The sequence below is a fragment of the Trachurus japonicus genome, chromosome 17, assembly GCF_045865225.1.
Source record: "Trachurus japonicus isolate A0001 chromosome 17, Traja_1.0".
In the NCBI taxonomy this organism is placed as follows: Eukaryota; Metazoa; Chordata; class Actinopteri; order Carangiformes; family Carangidae; genus Trachurus; species Trachurus japonicus.
Genome location: NC_140923.1, coordinates 31257577 through 31284282, shown reverse-complemented (window position 1 = coordinate 31284282; position 26706 = coordinate 31257577). Strand labels below are relative to the sequence as shown.

At 42.4% G+C, this 26706-nt stretch overlaps 1 protein-coding gene across 4 annotated transcripts in view; it reads left to right on the top strand.

Annotated features, from left to right (window-relative positions):
• The window catches only part of sugt1 (SGT1 homolog, MIS12 kinetochore complex assembly cochaperone), a 30337-nt gene extending 4444 nt beyond the window's left edge, over positions 1 to 25893 (top strand). For 2 of the 4 annotated variants that reach the window (XM_085805111.1, XM_085805109.1), the window contains exons 6-13: positions 3361 to 3414; positions 6119 to 6147; positions 6356 to 6378; positions 6770 to 6866; positions 10158 to 10265; positions 20872 to 20962; positions 21808 to 21980; positions 25225 to 25893. In XM_085805111.1, coding sequence (XP_085661237.1) covers positions 3361 to 3414; positions 6119 to 6147; positions 6356 to 6378; positions 6770 to 6866; positions 10158 to 10265; positions 20872 to 20962; positions 21808 to 21980; positions 25225 to 25326 — 677 coding nt within the window. In that variant the 3' untranslated portion in view covers positions 25327 to 25893. Of the gene's footprint in view, positions 1 to 3360; positions 3415 to 6118; positions 6148 to 6352; positions 6379 to 6769; positions 6867 to 10157; positions 10266 to 20871; positions 20963 to 21807; positions 21981 to 25224 lie in introns of all 4 variants that reach the window. The other 2 variants (XM_085805110.1, XM_085805108.1) reach the window with 1 other exon arrangement.
• Positions 25894 to 26706: the final 813 nt, after the last annotated feature.

Sequence of the window (26706 nt, the reverse complement as noted above, 5' to 3'; positions counted from 1 at the left end):
TGAGCACAGAGCCCCTCTCACAGTCCCACCTGACCTGCATTGTCCGCCGCAGAATGTTGGAGAAAGACAGATTTTTATTGTGAAACTGCTTTATTGAGATTTAATTAGTGAGTGCGTTTGTTTTGGAGACAATGAGACTTCTGTGGATAATTGGACTCCTGATCAAATCTCTTGAACAAAGAACACTGAAGAAATCTTAATCTTATGATACAATCGCAAACTGATTTGTTTAATAGCGAAGACAACAATATCCTGTGATCCCGTGCTAATTCATGACATCAGGAAGTTCTGTCCTGTCATTGTCTTAAAGGAATAGTTCACCCAAAATTGAAATTTCACTCATTATATACTCACTTAGTGTTGTCACGATACCAACATTTTGGTACCGGTATCGGTACCAACATGTTTTTCGATACTTTTCGATACTTTTCGGTACTTTTCCAAATAAAAAGAGAACACAAAAAATGTCATTATTGGCTTTATTTTAATACAAAGTCACTGCTGCTGCAGGATTAAATTTCCATGCCAGTGGTGGTGCGCGGTAAAAACGAAACTTACCGTATCAACCAGCAGTGTTAGCATTAATTAACGAGTCTGTAGCGGCCCGTCTCTCTCTCTCTCCCGCGCGGCGCACACACACATAAACACAGGCACAGGTGGCGCTGTAATGGTAATTTAAAAAACAAAACCTTGCTTCGTTTGTGGCTCGCTCACTCGCTCGCCGCGGCTCAAATTACAATGCGGCGACTTCACGCAGCGACGTCACCGCTGCCGGCGGCGCAAAATGAAAGTACCGGTCCCATCTAAGCGCAGTATGGTACCGTTTTAAATGCGTCAGTACCCCGGTACCACTCTAGTACCGGTATACCGAACAACCCTACTCACCCTCATGTCGACTAAGGGCTGGGAGAAGTTTCAGAGTCCTCCATGGCTTCTCTGAGTTACAGGGGGTCTCGGCATAGCAGTGCATGTCCATATAACGGTTGCAAATGGATACCAACTGTCTTTGTAACAAAAAGACGCAACAAAAAACATCCAAATACCTCCATGCTGCTCGTATGTAATGTCCGTCTTGTATTGAACCTCCTCAAAGCTCCTCTTCCCGGTTCGTCAAATTTGGACGAACCGGAAAGAGGAGCTTCTGCTACAAACAAGCTTGAAAAATAGACTTGAGGGTGAGTGTATAATGAGTGAAATTTCAATTTTGGGTGAACTATCCAAACTTGAAACAAGTGGCAAAAAGGGCGTTGAACATTACATTGTATGAATGAATGAATGAATTTTTTTTATTTTCGTGTCATCCCACCACTGTGGCCCATCCCATATGGGATTACAAGACACATTTAATGACAAATACAAGAAAAAAAGACTAGACAGTCCTTCCTGTTGGTGTTACCTGCCACACAGGTGTGACATAGATAAACAATTTCAGATTACTTTCACTATTCAACTACATATCGCACTTTGTCTCGTTGCCCAACCCTTTTCAAGAAATAAAGAAAATGCAAATAATATTCAACTGAAAAAGAAGTTTTAGCTTCTCAGCATCAACTAACCACACAAATTCATTATTTGGATCTACCTTACTAAACATTTTTTGTCTTATAGAGTCATAGAAAGGACAGTAGAACACAAAATGAATTTCATTCTCCACCTCTTGGACGTCACATAAATGACGAATTCTATCGTCTTCTGCTGTGCCGACATATCTGCCTGTCTCAATATGAAGACCAAGAATACCAGCTCTCAATTGAGCACAGGGATCTTTTCTTTTTAGATAAATTATACAAAACGTAGTTTTCTGGGCCAAATACCTGTTTTATTTCACAGTAAGTACCGCTTTGGTTTACCCCAAATATCCTATGCCCATCTATCTTTACTTTGTTGAAAAACTATTTCTTTTAATATGTTAAAATCTCCACTTTCTCTTTGTTATAATAATGGTCTTCATATCCAGCTCTCAGCAAGATGTCCCTATCCCATGTCCCATTAGTCAGAGTGTCGGTGTCCTACTCAGACAGATTTTTCTTGCAATCCTGTTACGATTTAATCCTAGTATCCTATTCCATAAACGCACCATATATACACTCCACCGTACCTCATTGGGTTCCCAGCCCATATCTCCCATCACAGCTAGAGTCGGTGTGAATTTAAGAAAATACCGCATGGCTCTATTTTGCACATTGTAAGTGTAATACAACTTGTTATATCTTTATAGAAAAAACATCTGAACATAGTATGCACTGGCACAAACCTTAATCTTAAGTGTTTCCATTCTAAAATTCGACAAAACTGTAACACGCACACCCACAGTACAGTGGCTTTCAGATACAAATACAGTACAAGCTCACAAGCAAGGCAACAAGGAAAAATGGCAAATCAGCAAATATCCTTCAAATACCCTGAGGCATATGTTGAGTACAGCCTTATTAAAATTAATATAAAAGGCTAATTTAGGCTTTTTGTAGCTGGAGCTGTTGCATCACATCCTTCCAGGGCTGAATAGGTTAATGACTTTGTTTCTAGTGTAGTAACGTCAGGTCACATGCTGACAGTGTTACAACAGAGCTATTGTACATTTTGGTTTTGTCTTGAGGGATTCATCCAAGAAGATCTCACCGTAGGACATAATAGAATTTAAAACCACTAACTATTAATTTGTGCTGTTCCAGATCACATGAGCCAGTCAAACCATGTAGTCCAATCTAAACACCGTTACCGTTTTCATAACAGACCCACTGTGACAAAATCTCTGTAAGTGACAGATGCAGAACATGAGGAAGAAAACACTGTAGTTATGGCAACAGCATCACTGTCATCAAGGCATGAATTGATGTTTAATGGACGTGTTTTTATTTATTTATTTATTTATTTCATTATAAAACAGGCTGTCATTATGTTTTCTCTCTTCACCACAGACTGTATTAGCATTACCAGGGCAAGTGGTCCACATATCCTGCCATAATTATTCAACGAATCTCTAGTCAAAATCAAATTGATGGGCTGGTGAAAAACACCAGAAATGAGTCTCTTTTTCTTCTCCTTTCATCTCTTCTGCTGCTTATATAACCCCAATAATGTATTAAACTTCTTTTACTTATTTTTACTCTCCCCTGTTTGCTCATTTTCTTCCAAGTAATTTCAGCTTTGGAAACAAACCTATTATAATAATGACTTCAGCCTTCTCCAGCACTTAGTCAAATCACCGTAGACTTCATTAGCACTTCACTGAAGCTCTTAAATCTTTTCACTAAATTCTCTATTAATGTTGTATTTTTCCAAATCTGTATTATTTTGTATCAAAGCAAGACGGAACATTACCATTATTATTATTAATTATTTTTTTTGTGATTTCCACAGCTTCTGACAAATCATATGAGATCTGGATAAAGCGGTGTGAGGAAATGATGAGTGGTAAGTAGCAGAATTTCATCTCTATCTGTATTAGTTGGATGTTCTTTTATTTTACATTCATTAGTCGTTTTATTTCACTGTAATTTGTGTAATTATTTTAATGTATTCCCAATCCCCAAAGGTTATTAAACACGTTACACAATATTCCCCTCTGCCAGGTTTACTCAAAAAGTTTCAGACTTTCAAATCCATTACCAGCTCGGCTCAAACATCTACATACTGCTTTCTGTTGCCGCTATCAAACACCCAGCTAAACGGCACAGTCTGATCAAACAAACAAGCACGCACACACCCGTGAAGCCACACTGGTGGTGGAGTGTTTAGGCAGAGCTGCTTAGTCCAATAAAAGATGCATGCCATGTCTGGGTGGTGTGTGTCTGTTTGCTGCTGATGCCTGGGCCCTCTGGATCATCTCAAGTAAACAAGAGCATGAGTTTTGACAAACACGCTTCACACCCGCGTGCACACGTACTCCCACGAGCGGTGTGATTCATCAGAGTTAACTTTACTGATGTTTGAAAGCCCCCGACGAGACCCAACCCCTTCACAAGGCTTCTCAAAGACGCCGCACACACACACACACACACACACGCATAGACAAATGCACACTAGGGTGTACATCAACCCCCACCCCAGAAACTTGAAAGTACCCTCCTTGCGCTTGCTCATGCTCACACCAGGAGCAGTCATCCCTTTTTTTTTTTTCTTTTTTTTTTCTGGTGACAGTGTGTTTACCACCAACCAACACACTGGCGACACCTGGTTACTCCACCACATGTGGCTCCCTGCTAGTGTCAAAACGCACAACGAGAGATAGACAGACACAGACACACACACATGCAGTCACACAGCCTTTTTCCCCTTAACAGCCCCGCTCCTCACCATTTCAAACGCGACCTCATTAAGACAACATTAACACGCCTCCTATCATCTCATCTCTCTCTCTCCCCTCCGTGTGCTCTCTGGCTGTGTAATGAAGTCAGTGAATAATGTATGATAGCATGCTGGTAAACGGTGATCAGGCTTGCTTGGACTCACAGGGCTTATAATGGGCGTGGAAGGACCAGTAAACAAACTGGTGGCAGGGCACAGAGAGAGAGAGAGTGTGTGTGTGTGTGTCTATGTGGAGGTGTATCTAGGTGCTATCATTATTGTTATCTATCCACCTTTTTCCAAACGTCAAAAACGTAAGCCGATTTTGCTCTTCCGGTGGAATTTTATGTTTATGTTTCCATGGTTTCGGTAGTCGCGGTAAATGAATGGATTTTTTTTTTTTCAATGAAAATCTGTAAAACGCATGGATCATCACACCAGCTTTTACCAATGGATATCACACAAATTGACATCCGTGTTAAAAGCCAGAGTTAAAGCAGAAGTAAGCGGAATATTTGTGTTAATATAAGTCTTAAATAGTTATATCTTCTGACAGCAATCACTTACATAGAGTGTTTGGTCTGAAACACGGGTCTGTCAGTCACTCTGCTCTGCTGTAAGCCGAGGAGAAAACGTCTTGTATACTTCCTTGTATCCTACAACCTTTATCCAATGAGGAGAGAGAACGGCATGAAGGGCTGTGTGTGCAGCCAAGGGATGCGCGTGAATGTGGTGACGTAGGGACGAGGACCAATAGATCCATGACGAGGGCGGGGACTGCTAACTCCATCGGCTGACAAGAAGTTAGCCAAAATGACCGGATCGCTTACTTCTGCTTTAATAGATCCATGCGTTTACCGCAACTATGACAACGACTGAAAACCATGGAAATTCCACCGGAAATGCAAAACCAGCTTCCGGTTTTGACCATAGATGACGTTCGGAAACTTGTGGATAGACAAGAGTCTTCTAGCTTCAAAGTTGGGTTGTTTTAAAGGTCCAGTGTGTAAAATGAGGGGGAAACGGTGACATCTAGCATTCTGAGCATTCCTATTATTTATCTATTAAATATTATTTATGAACGTGAAACTCTTCAAACGTGCTCTCTGGTTGGCTGGATTTTCCATTCCGTACAAATATGGCATCGCAAGATGGCGACAGTCTCTAAGCGAGACCCTTGCTATATGTATATATAAAAGAAGAATTATAAGGCTATAAGGCTAACCAAACGGATTTTATTTTATAGCGGTTATACACTTATACAAATATATTCATTGGTAGTATATTCAGATTTTTTTTTTTTTTTTACTTTATTTTTTCCAATCAATAAAAACAGATACATAAATACAAAAACACAAGGGGGATAAACACTACTTTGTCACATAACGGTGCCATTTTGTCCATCTCACAGCGTACAGCTCTGTTTTGATTCGAAGACTGTAGGTCATTTGTTCCATTGATCAAATTTCTTCTACAATGTCCAGCCAGTGGTTCAGTCCAACACCTTGTAATGGCTTTCTTAGCTGCAAGTGATAGGATCTTGAACAGGTATATGTCTTCTCTACCTATTACATCGTCTGGTATCAGTCCTAGATATACTGTACATACCGAGGATCATTAGGAATATTATATCAAAAATTTCACCAATGGCTCTTAAAACCCCCTCCCAAAATGATTGTATTTTCATACATGACCAAAATATATGAGAATGGTTAGCATTCAGTTTAATAATATGATATTGAAACAAATAGAGTTTGGTTCAGGCAGTTAAGGACTGTAATAAATGTGTTCACCTGCCACACATGATTTTTTTTCCCCCTTCTCCCTCCAGATAATCCACAGAACGGCAGCGTCAACAGGGTGAGTTTCTGTGCTCGGCCACCTGGGGGCAGTGTTGCTCTCGCCATCATTCGACAGAATCAATCTTGTGTTTGCTCCTGCTTCAGACGAGGGGAGCTTTACTGAGCTGCTTTTGTTGTTATGTTTTCACTCATTTGTGTTCCCCTTCTTTGTTTTGTCACCCTCTAATTGTGGTCCTGTCTGTGGTGCTGAACGACCCCTCCAGCAGACACCAGCAGCGCCACACGTGAAGTAAGTGTGTAAATGTAGAACATGCCTCATCTAGGTCAGTTTCATGTTTTTTTTTTTTTTTGCTGTGTATTTATTATCCCAGTTTAATATTTAATGAAGCCTCGGTGCATCAACCTGCCCCATTCTGTGTGTGTAAATACAGTTGGTGCTAATGAGCCGCTTTTTTTTGTTTTTGTGGGTTGTGTGAAGTCTCTCTATTGTCAGATTTTGGGGGGTTAGTGGTCAGAATACTGCTCTGCTCTCATACAGTAAGTCATGTGTTATTCAGCTGACGTTTTGCTCACTTCTGTGTGTGTGTGTGTGTGTGTGTGTGTGTGTGTGTGTGTGTGTGTGTGTGTGTGTGTGTGTGTGTGTGTGTGTGTGTGTGTGTGTGTGTGTGTGTTCCTCACAGACACGACTGGTATCAAACAGAATCTCAAGTCATTGTCACAGTCATGGCGAAAAACGTACCCAAGGATGGTGTTTCTATCAAATTCATGGACAAAGAGGTACAAACTCACACTTAAGTGCAGAGAGAGAAGTGTGTGTGTGTTTGTGAGGGAACAGAGATGGGTTAGCTGGTGGGTGTTTCCTCAGGGGGGCCCATTAGATGGGTCTCATGCACACACACAGACACACACAGACATACACACACTCCCCACGGACCCAACTATGCCTCCAGTGGTGCCTTGTTAACATTGCCCCTAAAGTACAGATCTAAGAACAATTTACCCTCCCCTGCTTCTCCAACCTCCTAATTGTCTGTAGATAGAAGGCATAACTGATCTAGGATCAGCCACAGAGCCCTCCAGGGACAGCCCTCTTTCTTTCTCTTTTTCTCCTTTCCTCTCTGTCTCTCCCCTCCTCTCTCCCTCTCTCAGAGGGGTAACTGCAGGGCACCCCAGGGAACGCCTTTGTCTTTCCTAATAGAATAACAAACTGAGTTTACCCCATTTCACAAGAAATAGTTCACTCGCTCTGAATCACACAGTCACTTGTTAAGCTGCCTCCGTGGTGTGGAGTACAGATAAGTTCATATATTTTTTACTAGGTCAGTATATACAAAAGAAATTAAAGATGAAAGGCAGTGGTTTCAGTTATTTTCCCCGGCGACTGAGCACGCAGCAGCTGTATACCTACAGACAGAGCAGGAATTCTACTGGAAATGAATATTAAGGCTTTGATAGCTTTGTGGAAATGCCCAAAAGCTACTTCAGCTAACTTTCGAAGCTTTTATCCCAGATGAACTACTTTGTGAATTAATTCAGTCCAAAATCAGGAAAAGTCCACTTTTAGTGAAGTAGTAGGTGATAAATTTCACATTACAGATTGAAATCAAGTATCAATGATCCAAAAAAACCACATGTACACAGGGTTCCAACAGTTGGAAAGTGATGAGGGTGTAAGTAGTGTGAGGATCTGGGCCACAGCCGACCCCCTGTCCCTCTAAACGCCCACCCAGTCAGTGAGTGACAGGCTGTTAGGAGCTCATCAGTGGTCAGTGTGTGGCTGAAGGGGACAGGATGAGGAGACTCCTGGCCGTCACACCAGCCACATCAGATGATTATTCTCATGGACATACTGACACCTTCACCCCTCCTCTCTCCTAAACTTTCTGTTTTCTTAAGACCGCCGTTAAACAAATCGAAAAGATTGGTGTCACAGTTGCAGCACAGGGCTCGTTACATTTCCAATCTAACAACTTCTCCATTGTCATGACAACACCTGTGGTAAACCCTCATTTACATATTTGTATGTTACAACCAGTGTTGGGTGAGTTACTTTTAAAAAGGCAATCGTTACTCGTTACTTTCCACCATAAGTAACTGAGTTATTACATTATAGAAGTAACTAATTACCAGGAAAAGTTACTATTGCGTTACTTTTTTATCAGGGATGCAAACAGCGCGCCGAAAAGCGAAACTCGCTTTTTTCATGACCAATTAGGTGACTTGTGTGAATCGTTCAGATCCGAAGAGTTTTTGTTTTGAGGGGGGGGGGGTCTCAGCGTCTCAGCTGGGGTCAGTAAAATGTTTTTCTAACAGGCTGACAGTGACAATCACGTGAAACTGAGGTAAACTCATTCATGGTTGTCTCTGATTATACTGATAACAGCCGACCTCCGATGTAGACGCGCGACGTGCGCGCTCGTTACCCAAAGCGGCGCGTATCCGCGTGCAGTCGGTGCGACGGCGACGCCGTTTTTTCCCCCGTGCATGTCTGTGGAGCTGTGCGCCGCGGACATGCACGGTTCTCTACGTTGCTGTGTCAGGCAGGTGTTTCCACGGAGCTCTGCCCACGTTTCAGAGGTGAAGGAGAGACGTCGCCTCCGCGATGTAGAATGTGTTCAATTAAAGTGAAACTAACACATTATATATATGTCCATTACACACTGAATGAAACATCCCATGTCTTTATTTATTCAGTTTATTTTAATAGTAATAATTATGACTAACATTCAGTGAAGACCTAAAATTCAGTATCTCCAAAATTGAAATATTGCAAAGGATTTTTTTTAAGCATTTTTAATATAGAAATGTTGGCCTTCTGAAAACTATGTCCATCTATATGCACTCAATACTTGGTTGGGGTTGAACTACTGGAAATGGACTTTTCCATGATATTGTAATGTAATCATTTGTTAATGGTGAGCACCCCCCCCCCCCACACGCCAGACAATTCCTCTCTTTTTTGGTCCTGACCCGTTTTCATCCCTGAAAATGCTCAAATATGTGAAATTACTTGGACTCACTCCCCTAACCCCACTTTAGTAAGTTGGTTGGTTGGCGTTTTTCCGACCAGTTGATGGACTAAAAAAAATATCTGTATTTGTACACTTAAAGGGATATTTCACCCAAAATCAATAATTCACCAATCATCTTCTCACCGTCATGCCAAGGAAGGGTTCGGAGAACTTTCAGAGTCATCAAAACGCTCTTGGAGTTCCAGGGGGGGTCCGGCTGGCAATTTCATATAATGGAGGTGGATAGTGCTCACTTTTGAATCGTCCAAAACACACACTATGAAACATCCAGGTACCTCCATACTGCTCATCTGTACTGACCCAAGTGTCCTGAAGCCGTCACATGAATAAGTTGATTAGATCTCTGTTTTTATCCTTGTTGTAGCAGTAGCTCCCAGTGGCTCTGCTGATGTTGGGCGCTTGCACGAGATTTGCTGCAAGATGTTCGTTCGTCTTTGTAAACCATTGGATGTGTAAACATGGAAAAACATCTCAGCAAATCTCGCGCATTTTGCGCAGCCACTGGGAGCTACTGCTACAACAAGGCTAAAAACAGAGATCAAATACATTTTTTCCGAACAACTTTTTCATGTGGCGGCTTCAGGACACAGTATGGAGGTATTTGGATGTTTCATAGTGTGTGTTTTGGACGATTCAAAAGTGAACTCTATCCGCCGCCATTATATGAAAACCTGTTGCCAGCCGGACCACCCCTGGAACTCCTAAAGTGTTTTGATGACTCTGAAAGTTCCCCGAACCCTTCCTTGGCATGACAGTGAGTAGAAAATTGGTGAATTATTGATTTTGGGTGAAGTATCCCTTCAAATGGGAGTATAATTATTTTGACTTTCTGGAGTCAAGTAACGGCGCATTTTGTTGTCAGTAACAGTAGCAGCGTTATAACAGGGAAGCAGTGACTCTTTTGTGTAGCTCCGTTAGTAACGCTGTTATAACGCCGTTATACCCATCACTGGTTACAACTAACTAACTGCTTACTACTGAATTTTGTGACAAACACTGAGGCGTAACGACTAATACCTGGTGTCTGTGTCTTCAGATGGAAGCTGAGATACGGCTGGCGTCAGGGGAGAACTACAACTTCCACCTCCACCTCCTGCATCCCATCATCCCCCAGAAGAGCAACTTCAAGGTCCTCACCACCAAGGTACCACACCCATCCCATTCAGCCATGCTCATCAGATGCTTTAGAGCCGGACACTCTCCTCTCCAGATAGGAAGTTTTAAAATTCACAACATTTTGCAACGACATTAACAGCCATGAATATTTCACAGCGTGGCACACCTTTTCTTTAATCTGACGTGTTTTTGACAGGCTTGAAAGACATTTTACTCAGGCAGATGACACGCTCATGAAGCAGGAACAAACAGTGTGTGTCAGACCGGCACGCTTTCAGATAAAACACCAGATGTGTTAAATGGTACATTGTGCACTAAGACACATCAAAGCATTGTGATGTGTGCTCTCTGATGTTGGAGTACACAGGACACAACAATTCTGGCTTTTGTCCTAAGTGTCACAGTTGAAATGGATTTTTTATTTTATTTTATCTTAGTTAGAATATGATATACATATTTAAAAAAAAAAAAAAAAAAAAAAAAAAAAGGACAATACCACTAGATAAAAACAACTTCAAAAGATGCTCACAAGGCATCAGTGTAAGGAGGTAACACACTACATGTGGAGGGTCCTTGAAGGTCAAGCGTGGTCATAACATGATAATAACACTGGGCGTGCCGTGAAATAATAAGGAACGAGTCGTTGTACAGAATATATGAAGAACCTGTTTCTCACATACACTCGCATTAGATGTGGGCTCTCAGATGTTTTTCTCTGCAGCGGGCCCCAGCTGTAGTAGAAAATAAATCTGTTTATCACTTTTCGTCTTTTCTCAGCTGAACAACATAAACAAACAAGAAAGAAGAAGCATCATTTTTTTTAGGTCATGGAAACACTTGAGCTAAGTTTTTTGAAAGTCAATGAAAAGTCATTGGATCTTGCATGTAGCCTTGTCATCCTCGTAGTAGCTCTCAACAATAAAGAAGCCGACTATTAAACATGTCAGGGAAGGTTTTTTATGTCGCTATAAAGAAAATATGATGTAGTAACGTCACACACTGGAGAAATGGAGGCACTTCTCTACTTCTCTGAGCTGCAGTTTCACTAGAGCATCGAATGACATGTTGGTGTGTGTGCGTCGTGTATTCAGGCTTTTATCATTTTAATAAATTATCGATTGTTTTGTTTTTTTTGTCTCTTCATTAGAAATAAAAGTAATCCAACGTCAGATTGCATTTTCAAAGGCGCAGAAGAAAGAAGATGCCGATGCAGGTTTAAGCTGCTCCCTGAAATAGAGACTGATCATTACTGAGGTTACCTCTCTGAGATTAACATCGTAATCTCTTCAATAATTTAAAGCGGTATAAAGTAGGCTGTCACCACCTATAATTCCTTAATGCTGGTAAAGCTTCCAGTAGCTGGAGTAGAAATGAGAAAATCCACTCTGGCTGTATACAGCCCGGCTCCTGTGGAGACGTTAGCGCAGTTCATCTGAGCAGCGAACAGGAGACTCACACATATGCACAAATCCTCACTCCTACACACACACCGTACACACACATTTATTAGGGCCGTAGTCGCTGAGAGTTCCTCAGCACTGTTTAAGGTGATTATGGGCCTAATGAGTAGGTAGGGCACTTTTTACTATTGACTAATTAGTGTGTATTATAGAGGATGTGGGCTAATGAGTGTGCTGGCTAAGTGTGTGCTGATTCAGGCTTTAGACCACTGTCAGGTCTCAGCCTGCGGATCAAAAGGCAGGTTTTTTTGTGCGAGTTGTTTTGATTGTAGTGGAGGGGAGGGATTTGTTTTTTTTTTAGGGCATCGATCAGCCTGGCCTTGTCAATACAGTACAACATAAATCTCTGCTTTCTTCCCTGGCATCCTTTGAATCTTTAGAAACTATTATTCCAGTTTTTCAAACAGAACATCTTCAGAAGCATCCCAGGAGATACCGGTAACCCTTTTTATGAAAAGCTCAACAAAAAAATCCATTCATTAGATTGTAGGTTGAGTCTATAAAACCACTTTGTGTCTCCTTACACAAGTGGTAAACACTGGATTCAGGGCTGGGTGTCGAACTGTGGCAATTATTGATGTCAAGGTCTGTTGATTGTCGGGGCAGATTCACTAGTGCTGTGTTTTTGTTTTGCGATCAGCACCTTTATTATTTAGTTTAGGGTAGGGTTGGATTCTGTAACAGGGCTTTTGCGCTGCAGGTCTTACTGAATTGACACTCTGATCTATGTATATGTATATTTAAACAAAGCAGTAGCTCACGCAGCAGTCGGGTCTCGGACTGACCCTGGATCAGCCCCCTCAGATCCAGTTTAGCCTTTGGGATTTCTCCTCAACTCTACAAAACACTGTTGTGATCTCCATCTTCCCCATTTACGCTAACCAAAGTAAAACTCCATGTGAGGAGAAACTCACGAAACTATTATATCTCAATCTTTTCAGACTGTTTATCTTAGTTCTGAAAGGCGACAGACGACCTTTAGGGGAAATGAAAATGAGATGCGCCAAATGTAACAGGCCACCTACACAAGCAGAGAGGAGTGGAGCAGATGTGGTATCGATACAGCTGGCGTCTTAGCAGAATACCTGGGTAAATGCGGTCACATGCATTATATAAATACCTTGTGCATTATATAAATGTCATTTATAAAGACGAGTCAGGGCTGATCATAAAGCAAATATCAAGTTCTTATCACCATGCCCCCTGTTCATCTGGAACTATTCACTCTGTTTCTTTATAAGAGTCATGTCAGGTATTACTATATCCATATTTTTTATTAGGTTTATTTGATTTTTTATTTTCCGATAATTAACCAAGTGCAGCTCTTGATGGTTTTTGGTCAAGCCGTTCGCTGTCCGGTGTCAGGAAGCCATTTTTTAGCACAAAGATAAAGTTGTGTTTGTTTCCACACCACAACCTTCCTCATGGTTCTGGTAGATCTCATCTGCATTACGCTCAGTTACACCAGAGAATCTTTCTGACATAACTGACTGCGGGAAGATTACGCGTCCTAAGAACAAGAACACGTGTCCCCTCATTAGCCGTTGTTGTCATCTTTCTTTAAACGCTCGTGTCATGCTGCGAGAGACGCACCTTGTAAATGTTTGCTGAGACGACACAGACACACACAGTTCCTCTCCAGCCAAAGGGTGCTAAAACTTAAGCAAATCTGACACTTTGACTGATTAATTAAAAAGATTAAAAAAGAAACAATCAACTCCCAGCTCTCAGCACTTTACCATTACATGAATCCGTGTTTCAAGCTCCAAATGAAGGTTGCTTGACCAAAATGTAAGTAAGTAATTTGATGGGTTCAACATCAGTGTTGACAGTGAGTGGGAGTTGATTGATTTGTTTGTTTGGTTTTGGATTATTGCTTTTTCTGCTACACAGCCATAGATGTGCAAAGACAATGTCTTCTTTAGATTCATAAAAAAAAAATATATATAGCTCTGGGAAAAAGAAAGAGGCCACTCCAAAATGTAAATCAGCTTCTCTATGGCAGCCATGGATTCCAGTGTCTATTGAACTCCAACACAAGCACCTCACTCTACTTAGCTGATCACCTGAACCAAATCATATTTAATTATGAGGAAGATTATATAAATAAATAAATAAAAAAACACTGCTGCGAATAAAAATTGGGATTATTCCACCAATTTTGATTTCTAAATGCTTCCTAAGTTTAAAAAGTAGTGTTTTGTTGTTTTAAAATGAATATGAACTTGTATTCTTTGCATTATACAATGTATTTTTGTTATTTTGACCTGTTGCCATTTTCTGCAAATAAATGCTCTAAATGACAATATTTTTATTTCCAATTTGGGAGAAATGTTGTCAGTAGGTTATAGAATGAAACAAAAGTGTTCATTTTACTCAAACACATAGCTATGAATAGTAACTGATCATTTTGAAGTGGTCTCTTAATTTTGTATATATATCAAATACAATAATGAAACTTAACTAAGCAATCAATTTGATGTTAACATGTACATTTCACAGTTAATCATCTAATTAAACCTGTGTGTGTTTTGACATAACTTGACATTGATGAAACAACAGCCATGAATTTTAGAGTAAGGCATAAAAAGTATAACACACTAAGAAATGATTGAACATGTTTGTTTTTTTTTATTAGATGCATTTCTCTAATTTATGAACAAGCAGTGAAAAGGTGTTGGGATTCATTCTACAACCTAGTGTCTGTATGTATAGTGTGCATTATGTCCACTTGCCACACTGTGCTGAAGAGAAGCTGACCTGCACAGAAACTGCCCCCTCTCAAAAAAAAAACCACTCTCTTACTTTCTCACTTTTCCATGGCAACAGCAGACACTGCATACCAGAGGTGCACGTGGGTTGCAGCTTAAACAAGGGCTCAGTCTTAGAGAGACCACAGCTGAGGACGGTCTCAGCCTCCCTCTCATCTCTACAGCCACTGTTTGTTTTGTCTTTCTTCCTCACTTACCTTCTTTGTGTTTAGTTTGTCGGTCTCTCTGTGCCCCCTCACAAACACACACACACCTACCTTCTGTCTTGCACTCATAAAACACACATACACACACACACACCTCTAGGATAACGAGAGAGAGCGTTCAACCCTCCTCCTCTCCCACAAAGCCCTGACTGTTCCCTGGTCCACTGGGCTCCTCGGGTACACATGGACCCCACACACACACACACACACACACACACACACACACCTACACACACACACACACACACACACACACACACACACACACACATCCTTGTAATGCTATCTTTGTGAGGACACTCATTGACATAATGTATTCCCTAGCCCCTTACCCTAACCTTAACCATCCAAAACAAATGCCTAACCTTAACCATTACTCTTAACCTAATATAAACCTAATTATAACCTAAAGTCTTAACCCTCAAACAGCCCTTGGAAAAAGTGAGGACCGGCCAAAATGTCCTCACTTCCCAAAAATGTCCTCACTCTGTTGGTTAAAAACTCTTTCCGGTCCTCACAACGTAGTAAGTACAAGAACACACACACACAGCACCAAGCTCATGAGTTCTTATCAGTAATTACAGCGTTCAGCACTTCCAAATAAAACGCATAAAATCTCCTCAACTCTCAATAAACTACAGGTGACGTTGCTCCACGTGCACAACAATGTGACTGATTCATGACAAAGTGAGCAGCAGCTTTTTCTCCATTTGCTCGAGTCTCATTTGAATCTTTTTTGGAGCCGTTTCATTTTTCTGGAGCCAAGGAGACACTGGGGGGAAAAAAAACATTCAAATGAACAACGGCATCAGCAAATCAAGTTCCTCCAGATTGGCATGCATCCCTAATGAACGCTTAAAAAAAAAAAAATGCATTGCCCTCGGAGCTGTTGATTCCCGACCAATGTGTGTCTGTCTGTCTCTGTAATAGCCTGCCCTGCACTCTTCGCTCCACAATGTTTACGCTTCATCTCCTCGCTGTCTTTAAAGACAACTTAGCAGGGGAAGGCTAAGCCGGGCATGGGCGCGCACACTCACACACACACACACACACACACTCACAAACAAATACAGAGGCTGAACAGTAATCTTTCAACACACTTGTGCCATCTACACAACATATTTGCTGTGCATGTGTGTGCGCGTCAGTGTCGTCTGTAGCACATTATCTTCAGTGCGACCTCCTCCTGTCCTCCACCACGACAGACATTCCAACCGCAGGGGTCACCGCGACAACAGGGAGCCAATTACACACCAGTGTGTTTGATCAGAACAGACGGCTGACACGCACACACACACACACACGGGCGCGTGCGAGCGAGCTAACACACTAGACGCAATTTCCAATCCGCACTCGCTTCGTTCATTCAGCTCCAAACTCATCTCTTTTGGGCAAATAACTAAAGTGGCGTCTCCCCTCTTTAATTTGCATGCCTGTCAATGTCTAAGAATGTTTATATTTATTTCATTTATGCGTCTTTTTAGATGAGTTTGTTTTGAAATCCGCGGGGATCTTGGAGAAAGAGGGGAGAAGACGCTGGGTGAGGAGTCATGGGGGGGGGGTGATGGCTACAAACACATGTGACAAGCGACACGGGACCCCAGTGCCCCTCTGTAAATAGCATGTGCCCACATGCGTGTGTGTGTGTGTGTACGGTCCGGCCCCTGGGGTCCTGTGGGTGGTGGCCCCTGTATGTGGCTCTGCTGTCACATCCCTTTACGAGCCATCGCTTCGCCTGTCACACACATAGAATCGCACACAGAGAGACACGCACGCACACACACACGGCGCCTGGCCTGCCATCTCCCTTAAAAGCCAGGAAACACAGATGTGGCAGCAGATTAATGTTGTATGGCCCAGGAGCACGCACACAAGCGCGCACACTTTGACTCGCCGTGGCTCCAGCTCTGCTGCACCTCGCACCACACACACACACAAAAAAAAAAAAACGTTCAAGACGATAAATGGCACCTGCAGCACTGGCTGGAATATTAAGATGGTTACATTTCATTTGCCTGGTCTGACTCGGCGCTGTTTGGTTCTCTCCTGTCCTCAGACTTTGTCTTCAGCCATAAACTTCCCATTGATGGTGGACAAGTCCAGTAAAGCAGTGTGACAGGCCTGTGATTTGCAGCCTTGTTATGAGCCTCATTAAAACCTAAAACTTGAGCTACTCCGCCGGATGGATAACTGGACTAGGACTGTTTCAGAGTCAATATGAGAACATCAAAGTGTGTTCACAGGGGTAACCCAAACATCTAAACACATAATCTAATAAAAAAAACCTAACTTCATCAAGATTACAGCCACTGGGTGAACAGCATATTAGGCTGAACTTCAATTAGCATTATTTGTCAACCAGTAGACTCGTCTCTGGGAAAATCAACATTTTGGTACCGACTGAAGTTTTCAAAGCGTGAGACCCCTGACAGAGTTCAAAAGACCTGCGACCACATTTCAGGTGTATCTGTCAAAAAAAAAAAACCTGAACATGATTTAATAAGCAGACTGTCTCACTAACGGAGTGAAATCAGTTTATCAAACATGAACATGAACTGCTCCGACACCGAGGAGCCACCCTGACAGCTGATCAGCGGGGTTTGGTGGATCACCATAGAAACGCTGTGTTGTGGATAGTTCAACAGTAGCACATCTGTACGTTATGGCATCAGTGTTTATTTGTTTCTGGGAAAACATGTTTTTTTTCATACATCAATCTGTGGTACCCATCAGTCTCAGCGCCCCTGTTGCCATGGAGAAGAAACCAATCAGATGTGCTCATCACAGCTGTAGCAAACCTCAGACACTAGATTCAGTCCAAAACTTGGGATCAGACGGTGAAGAATTTAGTGTTTGGTCTGATAAGTTTTTGATAGAATAAGTCTGTTGGCTGTCTGACCACAGTCAGTTATGATCTTACACAAACAGTGCAACCAGCCACTAACCAATTTTTATTTATTATATTATTTATGTTTATTCAATTTTATCACATTTATTGATGGATCATTGTTTATTTGGGGACAGTTCATCAGTGAAAAGATAGTACAAACAACAAATGGTCCAAAAAACAAAGATTATCACTTTATTTTGACATGTAATAATAAAACCATCACATTCTCCCACTGAGCAGGTGAAACAGAGTCTGTTTGGTGTCTGTCATGTAGTCAACACCATCCGTCAGTTACTAAACTAGTCGTCTGTTTTCTGTGGATCAGTTTGACTTCGAGCCCTATACACTACATCAGCGTTGCACAGCAGTTGCCATGGTAAACTAGATTATTAGACTGGGTTAATTAGTTTGTCTTTACTCTGCAGTAGTACTCGTACTTTCCAAATTTATCATCAATTGACCCAAAATCCAAAAGTGAACTGATTTGAGCTATTTAAAGGTCCAGTGTGTAAAATGAGGGAAAACAGTGACATCTAGCATTCTGATTCTATTATTTATCTAGTTAGAAAAAAACACAAATAGTGGGAACATACCGCACACTAGACTGGGTTATGAGGATCTTTAGTTTATTTCAGAGCAACGCATTTCGCTTGTGGCTTCTTCAGGCTCTATTGTTGATCTATTAAATAATTCTATTATTTATTTATGAACATGAAACTCTTGAAACGTGCTCTCTGGTTGGCTGGCTTTTCCATTCCGTCCAAACATGGCGGTGCAAGATGGCGACACTCTCTAAGCAAGACCCTTGCTATATATATATATACTGTATATATATAAAAGAGGAATTATAAGGCTATGAAAACCAAACAAATTTTATTTCATAGCGATTATGCACTTACAAATATATTAATTGGTAGTTTATTCAGATTTTGCCAATAAATCTTGACAAATATTACACACTGGACCTTTAATGTTTTCATCAGTTTAACGCACCAAAATGCAACTGAACTGCAGTTGTAGTGAATTTCCGTTCTTTCATTTTAGTGAACTCAGGCATTTAGCTTTTGCTTTCCATTACAGATCCACATATTTAGTGGTTTTGTTCTGTATCGGGGCTATTGTATTTTCTGCTGCCGCCTTCAGGTGTAGCCTACACCTCACCAAGCTCTGTGTTTCAGCAGCTTATACCAAAGTATCTCTAATTTCAGCCTCAGAAACTTCCCTTGCTTTCAGCCATGTTTTGTAACGCACCTGCCCATTATTTGTATTGATGATTCAGCCACTTTGGTTCTTTTGAGGTGATCTGGCAGTCTCTGCAGAAGAGGAACTGGAGGTAACCTTTACCTCCAGGATCCCAGTGACTCAAAATAACTTGTTCCACTTCAGCTCTACAGCGGTTGACTAATATGACCCGCCTTTGTAGCTCTGCTGTCAGTAGCAGTTTAGTTGCTTCAAAACTAAACTCCTTTTTCATTACAGGGTTTATTTTTTTTTATTATCAGTTTTGTAAGTGCCTGGTTTGTGCCTGAAAGCGCCTAGTTGCACAAAAGAATCTCCGACCTCATTGAAAGGCAAAAGTGTTTATAACTGTTCCAAACAGCCGTGTTTTTGAAAGAAGGTTGAAATGCCAGTCGTCATAAAGACGAGTGAGACATAATTCGCTGTTTCAAAGTGCATATTTTCACACAGTCTCTCCTGAAGGAGACTCAAAAGTGTTTTGGTGGTATTCACATACACACACAAAAAAAAAAACTGACAGAAATAGTTGTGTGAAGAAAGGACAAGACGAGCTCGAGATAGAAGTGCGTGTGAAACTGCGGGATGCGGCAGCTCGACGCTGACGTCAGAGAGGTTAGAGGAGTTTGTGAAGCCGTTCGAACATCTGATCAGCACTTCTTCTTGCTGAGGCGCCGGCCCCTCGTGTATTCAAGTATGCGAGTCGAGCAGGATGAAAGACATGGTGTACCCGTTCCTGTTGCGCTCGTGCTAAGAGGTCTGTTGCGGCTCATGTCAAAACATGAACCTCCCTTTCATAATTAAGCGAGCCAAATATTTAATTAACTCTCATCCTGACTCTGTGCAGAAAAAAACTGGCTCTGGGAAAGTGGGAAGTAATGGTGACGTTCCCGTTCTGGTCTTGAAGGATGAATATGAATAATTTCGGACGGTATAACCTGTACTCTAGTCTCAGCAGAGAGAGATCTTTTTTTAGCTCCTCAGCTCCTTTTTGTGCAGGTGAGGCCCCAAAAAAGTGAATTTCGGACACTGCACAGATGCTCGGCCGTGCGCGATGGGGCCGCCTTTTGTGGGGGCCGGGAAAAGCGCTGACACACACCAAAGTGATCTATCAGTCCGCTGCCACTCGCACCAGCTCATCACCTCGCAGAGGGAAAAGGCAGCACATCCCATCACGCTGTCTTGTTCCTCCTCAATCTGCCTCTCTCTCCGCTCACTCGCTGCCAGTCAGGCTTCTCCCCTCCGCTCCGCTCCGCCCGCCGCCTCTAACCTGGTTCCCTCTTCTTCGTTTTCCTGGCTCCCTCATAAATGAATCATCACATCGCCCAGCAGAGCAGAAATGTTCCTTAATTGCACCAACATTACCAGTGCTGTCTTTCATATCAAACCTACACACATAGAGAGACACACACGCCATTAATGGGTGGCAGAGGGTGGTGTGGGGGATCGCATCGCGCCGCAGCCTCGCGTGTCTCGCTGCTATGACCCTGTCAACGCCGCTCAGCGTTAAAAAGTGTGTCTGTGTCCGTCTTCCGCTCATTGTTTTCCTGCTCTCCCATATTCTCCCACTGTAATGATTTGGATCAGATGCTGCTGTGTGGAATTAGGATCCCCCCACCCCCACCCTCCCACCCCCCATCTCTCTCCCTCTCCTCCTCCCTGCTCCGTCTCTCACACTGGCCCTCTGGCTGACAGGCATCTCGTTAGTGCAGTATGTCTGTCAGTGAGGTTTGAGATTGAGCTGTGCCCCCGCATATCCCTGATGTCTCTCTCTCTCTCTCACACACACACACACTCTCACTCACTCAACACACGCTCGCGCAAGAGATAAACACGCACGCACATCTCGCAGGCTCGAGTCGACGTCGCCTCTGAACAGACGAGTCTCTCTGGCCTCAATAATAATGATCTGATGTCCTGTACTTTTAAGATGTCACTCTAATGGAAGCGTTATTTTTGTCCCTCGCACCGAACACACACACACACAAAAAAGAAAGAAGGCCATTTTGTTAAACTCTGTTATCTCCCCTTGTTCCCTCTCGTTCTTTTCCTCCCCTTCTCCTTCTGTCAGGTGGAGATCAAGATGATGAAGACAGATGCCATCAGATGGGAGAAGCTGGAGGGAGAAGGACAGGAGTCCAACATCAAACACTTCAATCCGAGTCAGTCCACAGCTCCGGCTTTTTTTTTTTTATTACCTTCCTTCCCCCCAACTATCCTCCTCATCACTCTATCTCTCCCTTTCTCCCTCATCTTCTACTTCTCTCTCTCTCTCTCTCTCTCTGAAAAGATCAATATGAGTGCCTGTGTTTGTCTTTTCAGCACTAAAATGAGAGTGGGCAGTCGAGCCCCACTAGAGTCTTTCATTAGTCTGACGGCGAAAGTAGGCAGGGAGAGGGAAAGGTATGACAGCAAAAAATGAGTCCGTTTTTTTAGCCCACACGTTCCTGTTACTGACAGGATTAATTACTTATGTAAGCGTGTGTGTTTTTCAGTGCGTACGTGTGTGTGTGTATAGAGAAGGTGAAGTAAAAGTTAAGAGGGAAGCCAGCCGTCTCTCCCTCTCCAGCCCACCCTGCCTCCTCAGAGCCGGGGCCAGTGTTACATGTTAACATGATGTTTGACGTGTGACTTTATTGGATCACACTGCTGTATGTCCACACTTGGCCTGAATATGTCGACTAGCGCGTCTGGTTTGCCGTATTTATGTAAATCTGGGTCTGGATTACATTTCCCTGCTCTGCCTCTCCATCTCTGGTTGGGATTATAGTGGGCGTACCGCATCCAGAAAATATAGAAATCAAATCACAATGTGATCCGTCAGCATCTCGCCCATGGTAATGAATTCAGTCCCGCCGCTTAATAAATCCGCGCTGTGATTAGATGATCAAATTCCAAGGTATTTCCAAACACCTGCATTGTTTTTGAGGAACTCTGCTTGATGTGTTGCCAAGCAGCTTCTCGCATCCCTCTGACAGCGTCTCCCCCCCCCCCTTCACCCCATCAGATCAGTACCCGTCGTCTTCCCACTGCGCCGGCAAGTGGGACAAGATAGTGGTGGACCTCGGCGAGGAGGAGAAGAACGAGAAGCTGGAGGGAGACGCGGCGCTCAACAAGCTCTTCCAGCAGATCTACACGGACGGCTCGGACGAGGTCAAGCGGGCCATGAACAAGTCCTTTGTAAGTTTCAACTTTAATCAGCGTGCAGCGTTTTTCACCAGTATTCACACACACACACCCGGAGTAAAAACATGATGTTGTTTCACACACGAGGAAGCAGAGAGAGGGAACTGACCGGTGCAGTTTTGATGTTTAAAGGGGACATATTATGGAAATATCACTTTTTGAAGGCTCTTTAACATAGATTTGCCTTCTGGACCCCAAAATGTGAGAATTGACAAAAAGGTCTGTAATGTTCAGGCTCCCTAGGTTGAAATCCATGTGGTTTAACAAGCTGTTCCCTCAATTGTCTTCCAGTGATAACTAGGACTTCAATTTGCATAATATCATTCCTACCTGGGAAGGGGCGGGGCAAGCAGTGTTTCATTTGCATTTAAAGGGACAGGCTCTGAAAGCAGCTGTTTGAACAGGGCTGTTTTGAGAGGATGAAAAGAGCTGTGATGTTTGATCCTTGGGGGATTTTGACCAAAGCATGTCACAGACATGTCTTTAAGACACCTGGGTACTATTCTAATTTGTGGAAAGAGGGCATAATATTGCTGCGTTCATAACAACTCAGAGGTCAGAATTCTCAACTCGGAAATTTCCGACATAATTGCGTTCATGCTGCAGGAACTCAGAAGAGAAAAAACATGGATACCTGAAGGAAGTTTGGCATATTGTGGCTTACGCTGAATACGAAAAATATATGCAGCAGTAAGTGATGTTTATTTTGGAGGCAAATGAAGAAGAGAGGAGACACCACAGATGAGTGCACATATAACGTTATAGCCTAGATAACCGTTAAACGTTATTTCCGTTACATGTTAGAACCACAGTTTCACACAATACAGCAATCGCAGCTTAATATAAACGTATTTCATATACTACAATAATACACAAAAATATGCATTAAAACCTCAACAAATAACTTCAAATTTTCAAATTCTAACCGTTTAAGACGAGGGCTGCCATGTTTTGATGTTGTCGTGACGTCAAGTTGGAAAGTCGGAGCTCTGAAATGATACCCAAGTTTCCGACCTGTAATTTCCGACTTCCATGCCGTTCAATTCATTTTTTACAACTCGGAGCTCATTTTTTTCTGACTTCCAAGTTGTCTTGAACTCACCATATGTCTCCTTTAACATTGCATCGAGTTCTCCCAGTGTCATAAATTGTGCTGTAACTTTGTGAATAAGTAATAAACTAGTGAATAAATTCACAGTCGAAGAAAACAAACAAAACAGTCTTGAATGCGACGGTGATCATTAAAAACGTGTTCAGAGTTCAGTTTAGCTACAAATATCCCACACCGTGCAGACAGTTCATCACTGTCGAAATCATTGAAAGTTTGTGGAATTGAAAAAAGAAATTCAAGGTTTTGAAAACAGACATAAAATGACACAGGTTATTAAACGTGCTTGAACTCCTATATTAAGTGCAAAAGTAGAAACTGAAGTTCATGTGAGATTTTTTCAACTTGATGTCAGTGAATGGGCTCCGTGCTGCTGTCTGCACGTCTCTCAGCTCTTTGACTCATAATTAAGTCTGAGTGTGTATTTGCTGTGCTGTGTGGGAGGGAGGAGACCACGGAGTCCGGGGAGAGTAAACGCACAACCTGTTCCTCCTTCTCTATTTTTAATTGTTGTGTGTGAGCTCTTGTGCAGCCTGCTAGTCCTCGCTGTTACAAAAGTCTTGTGTCTCAACAGTCATTAACCTTAGTTTAGTTAGTTTAGTTTAGTTTCGATCATGTGCACATTTAGTACAGTCAGGAATTCATCATCAATCACTCAATCAGGAATTCATTCATTCATTCATAACATAAAACGGTAAAAAAACGTTTTTTTTGTATATTTTTTGGCTTTTCATGCATTTATTGAGAGAGACAGGAAACAGGGAGGCAGAGAGAGGGGGAATGACACACAGGAAAGGGCCACCCGATGCGGGATTCGAACAAGGGCTGCCTGCCACTTTATAATAAGTACACACTATTAAGCATTAGTTAAGCATTAAATACTGAATTCATCATTTATAACACATGAATACCTGTTAGTATGTAGTTTATAAACACAGTTAAAAATGTTTTACTCATCATTGATAACAACCAACTTTATTTATAAACTACATACTAATGAGTATTCATGGATAATAAATGAGGAATTCAGTATTAATGCTTAATAGTGTGTACTTATTATAAAGTTATCCAAGACTGAAGACTAAAGCAGACTGTGACACGTTGGGTCTTTGAGTTTGAGGAGCTGGAAAGTCATTGAAAAGTCTTTAAACGTGAAGTTTCAGACGTGGACACAGAAACCGGCTCAGCTCTCTGCTGCAGAGTTCAGCGTCCTGCAGACGTCCTCTGTCCATCCACCCCGTGTCTCTCCTCCTCTTGTTTGAATGAGCTGCTGGTCTGTTTGCTCTGGTGCTCTGTAAACCCACCGAGCTAAAATGACTGAACTGTAATTGTCTCCGTAACGTTCCACAGAATAACCACCTATTACATTTGAATTTCTTTACTGATCAATAATTCAAACCAAGCCACAGACTTTGCGGCTGTTCCAGTATATTCACTGTCTCCTCAGATTCTACAACAGAGCAGCTGAGTGTGAAGTTGGGTCAGAATAATCACACTTAATAAGAAAAATACACAAATTCTGAAATTAAGGAGCTGTTTTTTTTTTTGCTTGCATGATTTAAGTGAAAGAAATGTGGAACACGCAGCCTGCAGTCACTGGCTGTCTACTTAATGAGCTTCCTTTAAGAGTGGATTTATTTGTGCGGAATAATGCGTGAGGCTGTGTGATTGCAGCTAAATGTTGATTAATGATGGGAGTGAATCAGCATTCTGTGTCGTTAACCTCTGATTTCATGATGCTGAAGTGCAGCGGGACACTAAAAAACTGGAATCCCAGTGAAAAAACGTTTTAACATTCATGTCAAGTCGTCATTTTCTGCATTTGGTTTAAACAACCTAGAGCGGCGGACCTTTAGGAGAATAAAGGTCAGCTCGTATGGAGATGAGCACTTTGAAATCTTTTGACTTTTCAGCTCATTATGAGAAAAAGGAAGAAAATTAAAAATTAAAACTGTGGTGGCCTAAAGAGAGAAACTTTTGCACGTCGATAACTGGAGGAGAGCGGCTGCGGTGGACTTATCTATGCTGAGGCGTGTTTAAGCAGGGAGGTGTTGCTGCATAACCACAGACGTAATGACAGACCCCCCACCCCCCACCCCACCCCCACCCTCTGTGTCTCTCCCTGTGCAGATGGAGTCAGGTGGGACGGTCCTCAGCACCAACTGGAAGGATGTGGGCAAGAGACAAGTGGAAATGAATCCGCCGGACGATGTGGAGTTCAAGAAGTACTGAGCTCTGCCCCCCCCCCACCCTCACCCCAGTTTTTCTTTTTTTATCATCTTTCTTCACGTTCACCCACCTGAGCTCCATCAGGAGTCGTTGTCGCTCCGTGACCGTCCATACCGCCACCCCTCCCTTCGCTTTTTTCTTTTTCTGCTCTGGTGTTTTCACTGCGCCTTAGTGCAGGGAGCCTCAGCGTTCCCACCGTCACTTGACCAAACCACACATGGCCTACTCTCTGCAATAGCTTCCTACCAGATGGAGTCGGTTAATCTGAACAATCTGTTGAATGGATTGTTTTACTTTATCTGACTTTTTTTTTTCTTTTTAAAGGTTAATGGACTGAAAAGGGAACAAATGTCTGGATTAAAAAAGATGAAATGCTCAAATTCAACCATCAGATTTTATTTTTCTCTCTTCTGCCGCCGATATTTTTCTCAAATCGCCCTCAGCAATTTCTATTTGGGAGATTTATACAACACAACCCAATTATCAGTACTTGTATAAAAATGTAATAAAAGTATTAAAAAAAAAAAAAGAACTAAATGAGATTTAAATAATTATGAATGCATTTCTTGGCTTCGACAGCTTTTGTTCTGTACATTAGAAAGTCAACAGCAATACCCTGACTAGTCTGGAAACTGTGTGACGTGTCAGCCAGTGGCTCAGTGTGAATCCGGCTTCAGTGTAAATAAAAGATTTGTTGTTTGGCTCACAACCTTGTCACATGTTTTGTGGTTTTGTTGTCTCTGGAAAATGTTTTGGACGGGTTGGAAAGATCCGTCCATCAGACACAAAAACAGCAATACATTATGACAGGGAGCCATGTTCTGTGATTATCCGCTGGGAGGGATGAAATGTGGCGTTGGTGATATGAGAGCAGGCGGTTCAGATATGGCTGACAGCTCCGGGACATGGTTTATGAATCTGACTTCGATCGGTATGGAGTCAGAGAGCCCTGCCTGCGGCCGTGAGGCGGGCAGGTGAGGATGCAGCAGCCGGAGGAGGATCTACGCTGGGAGATGCAGGAGTTCTCCAACCACATCCATGCAGCAGCAGCAGCAGCAGCAGCTGTGGCTGTGAGGGGGCGTCCTGCCAAGGCGAGGGAGCATTAATATGGATCAGCCTCCTTAACCGCATCATCAAGCCTCTCACACTGAGTTAAGTGTTAAATTCATCACACATCGTTTCATCTCTCGTGACGATCAAACGCCCATTTGTGGCTCTGGATGGAACTCTCAGCTTCACAACACTGTCTCTCACACACACATACACAAACACACACTCCTCCACTATCCCTGACACACACAAACACACCGCCCCCATCCTTACCCCCTACCCCCGCCTGAGGCGGCTCTGTGACATCAAAAGGAGCTAAGCGCTTTGCATCGT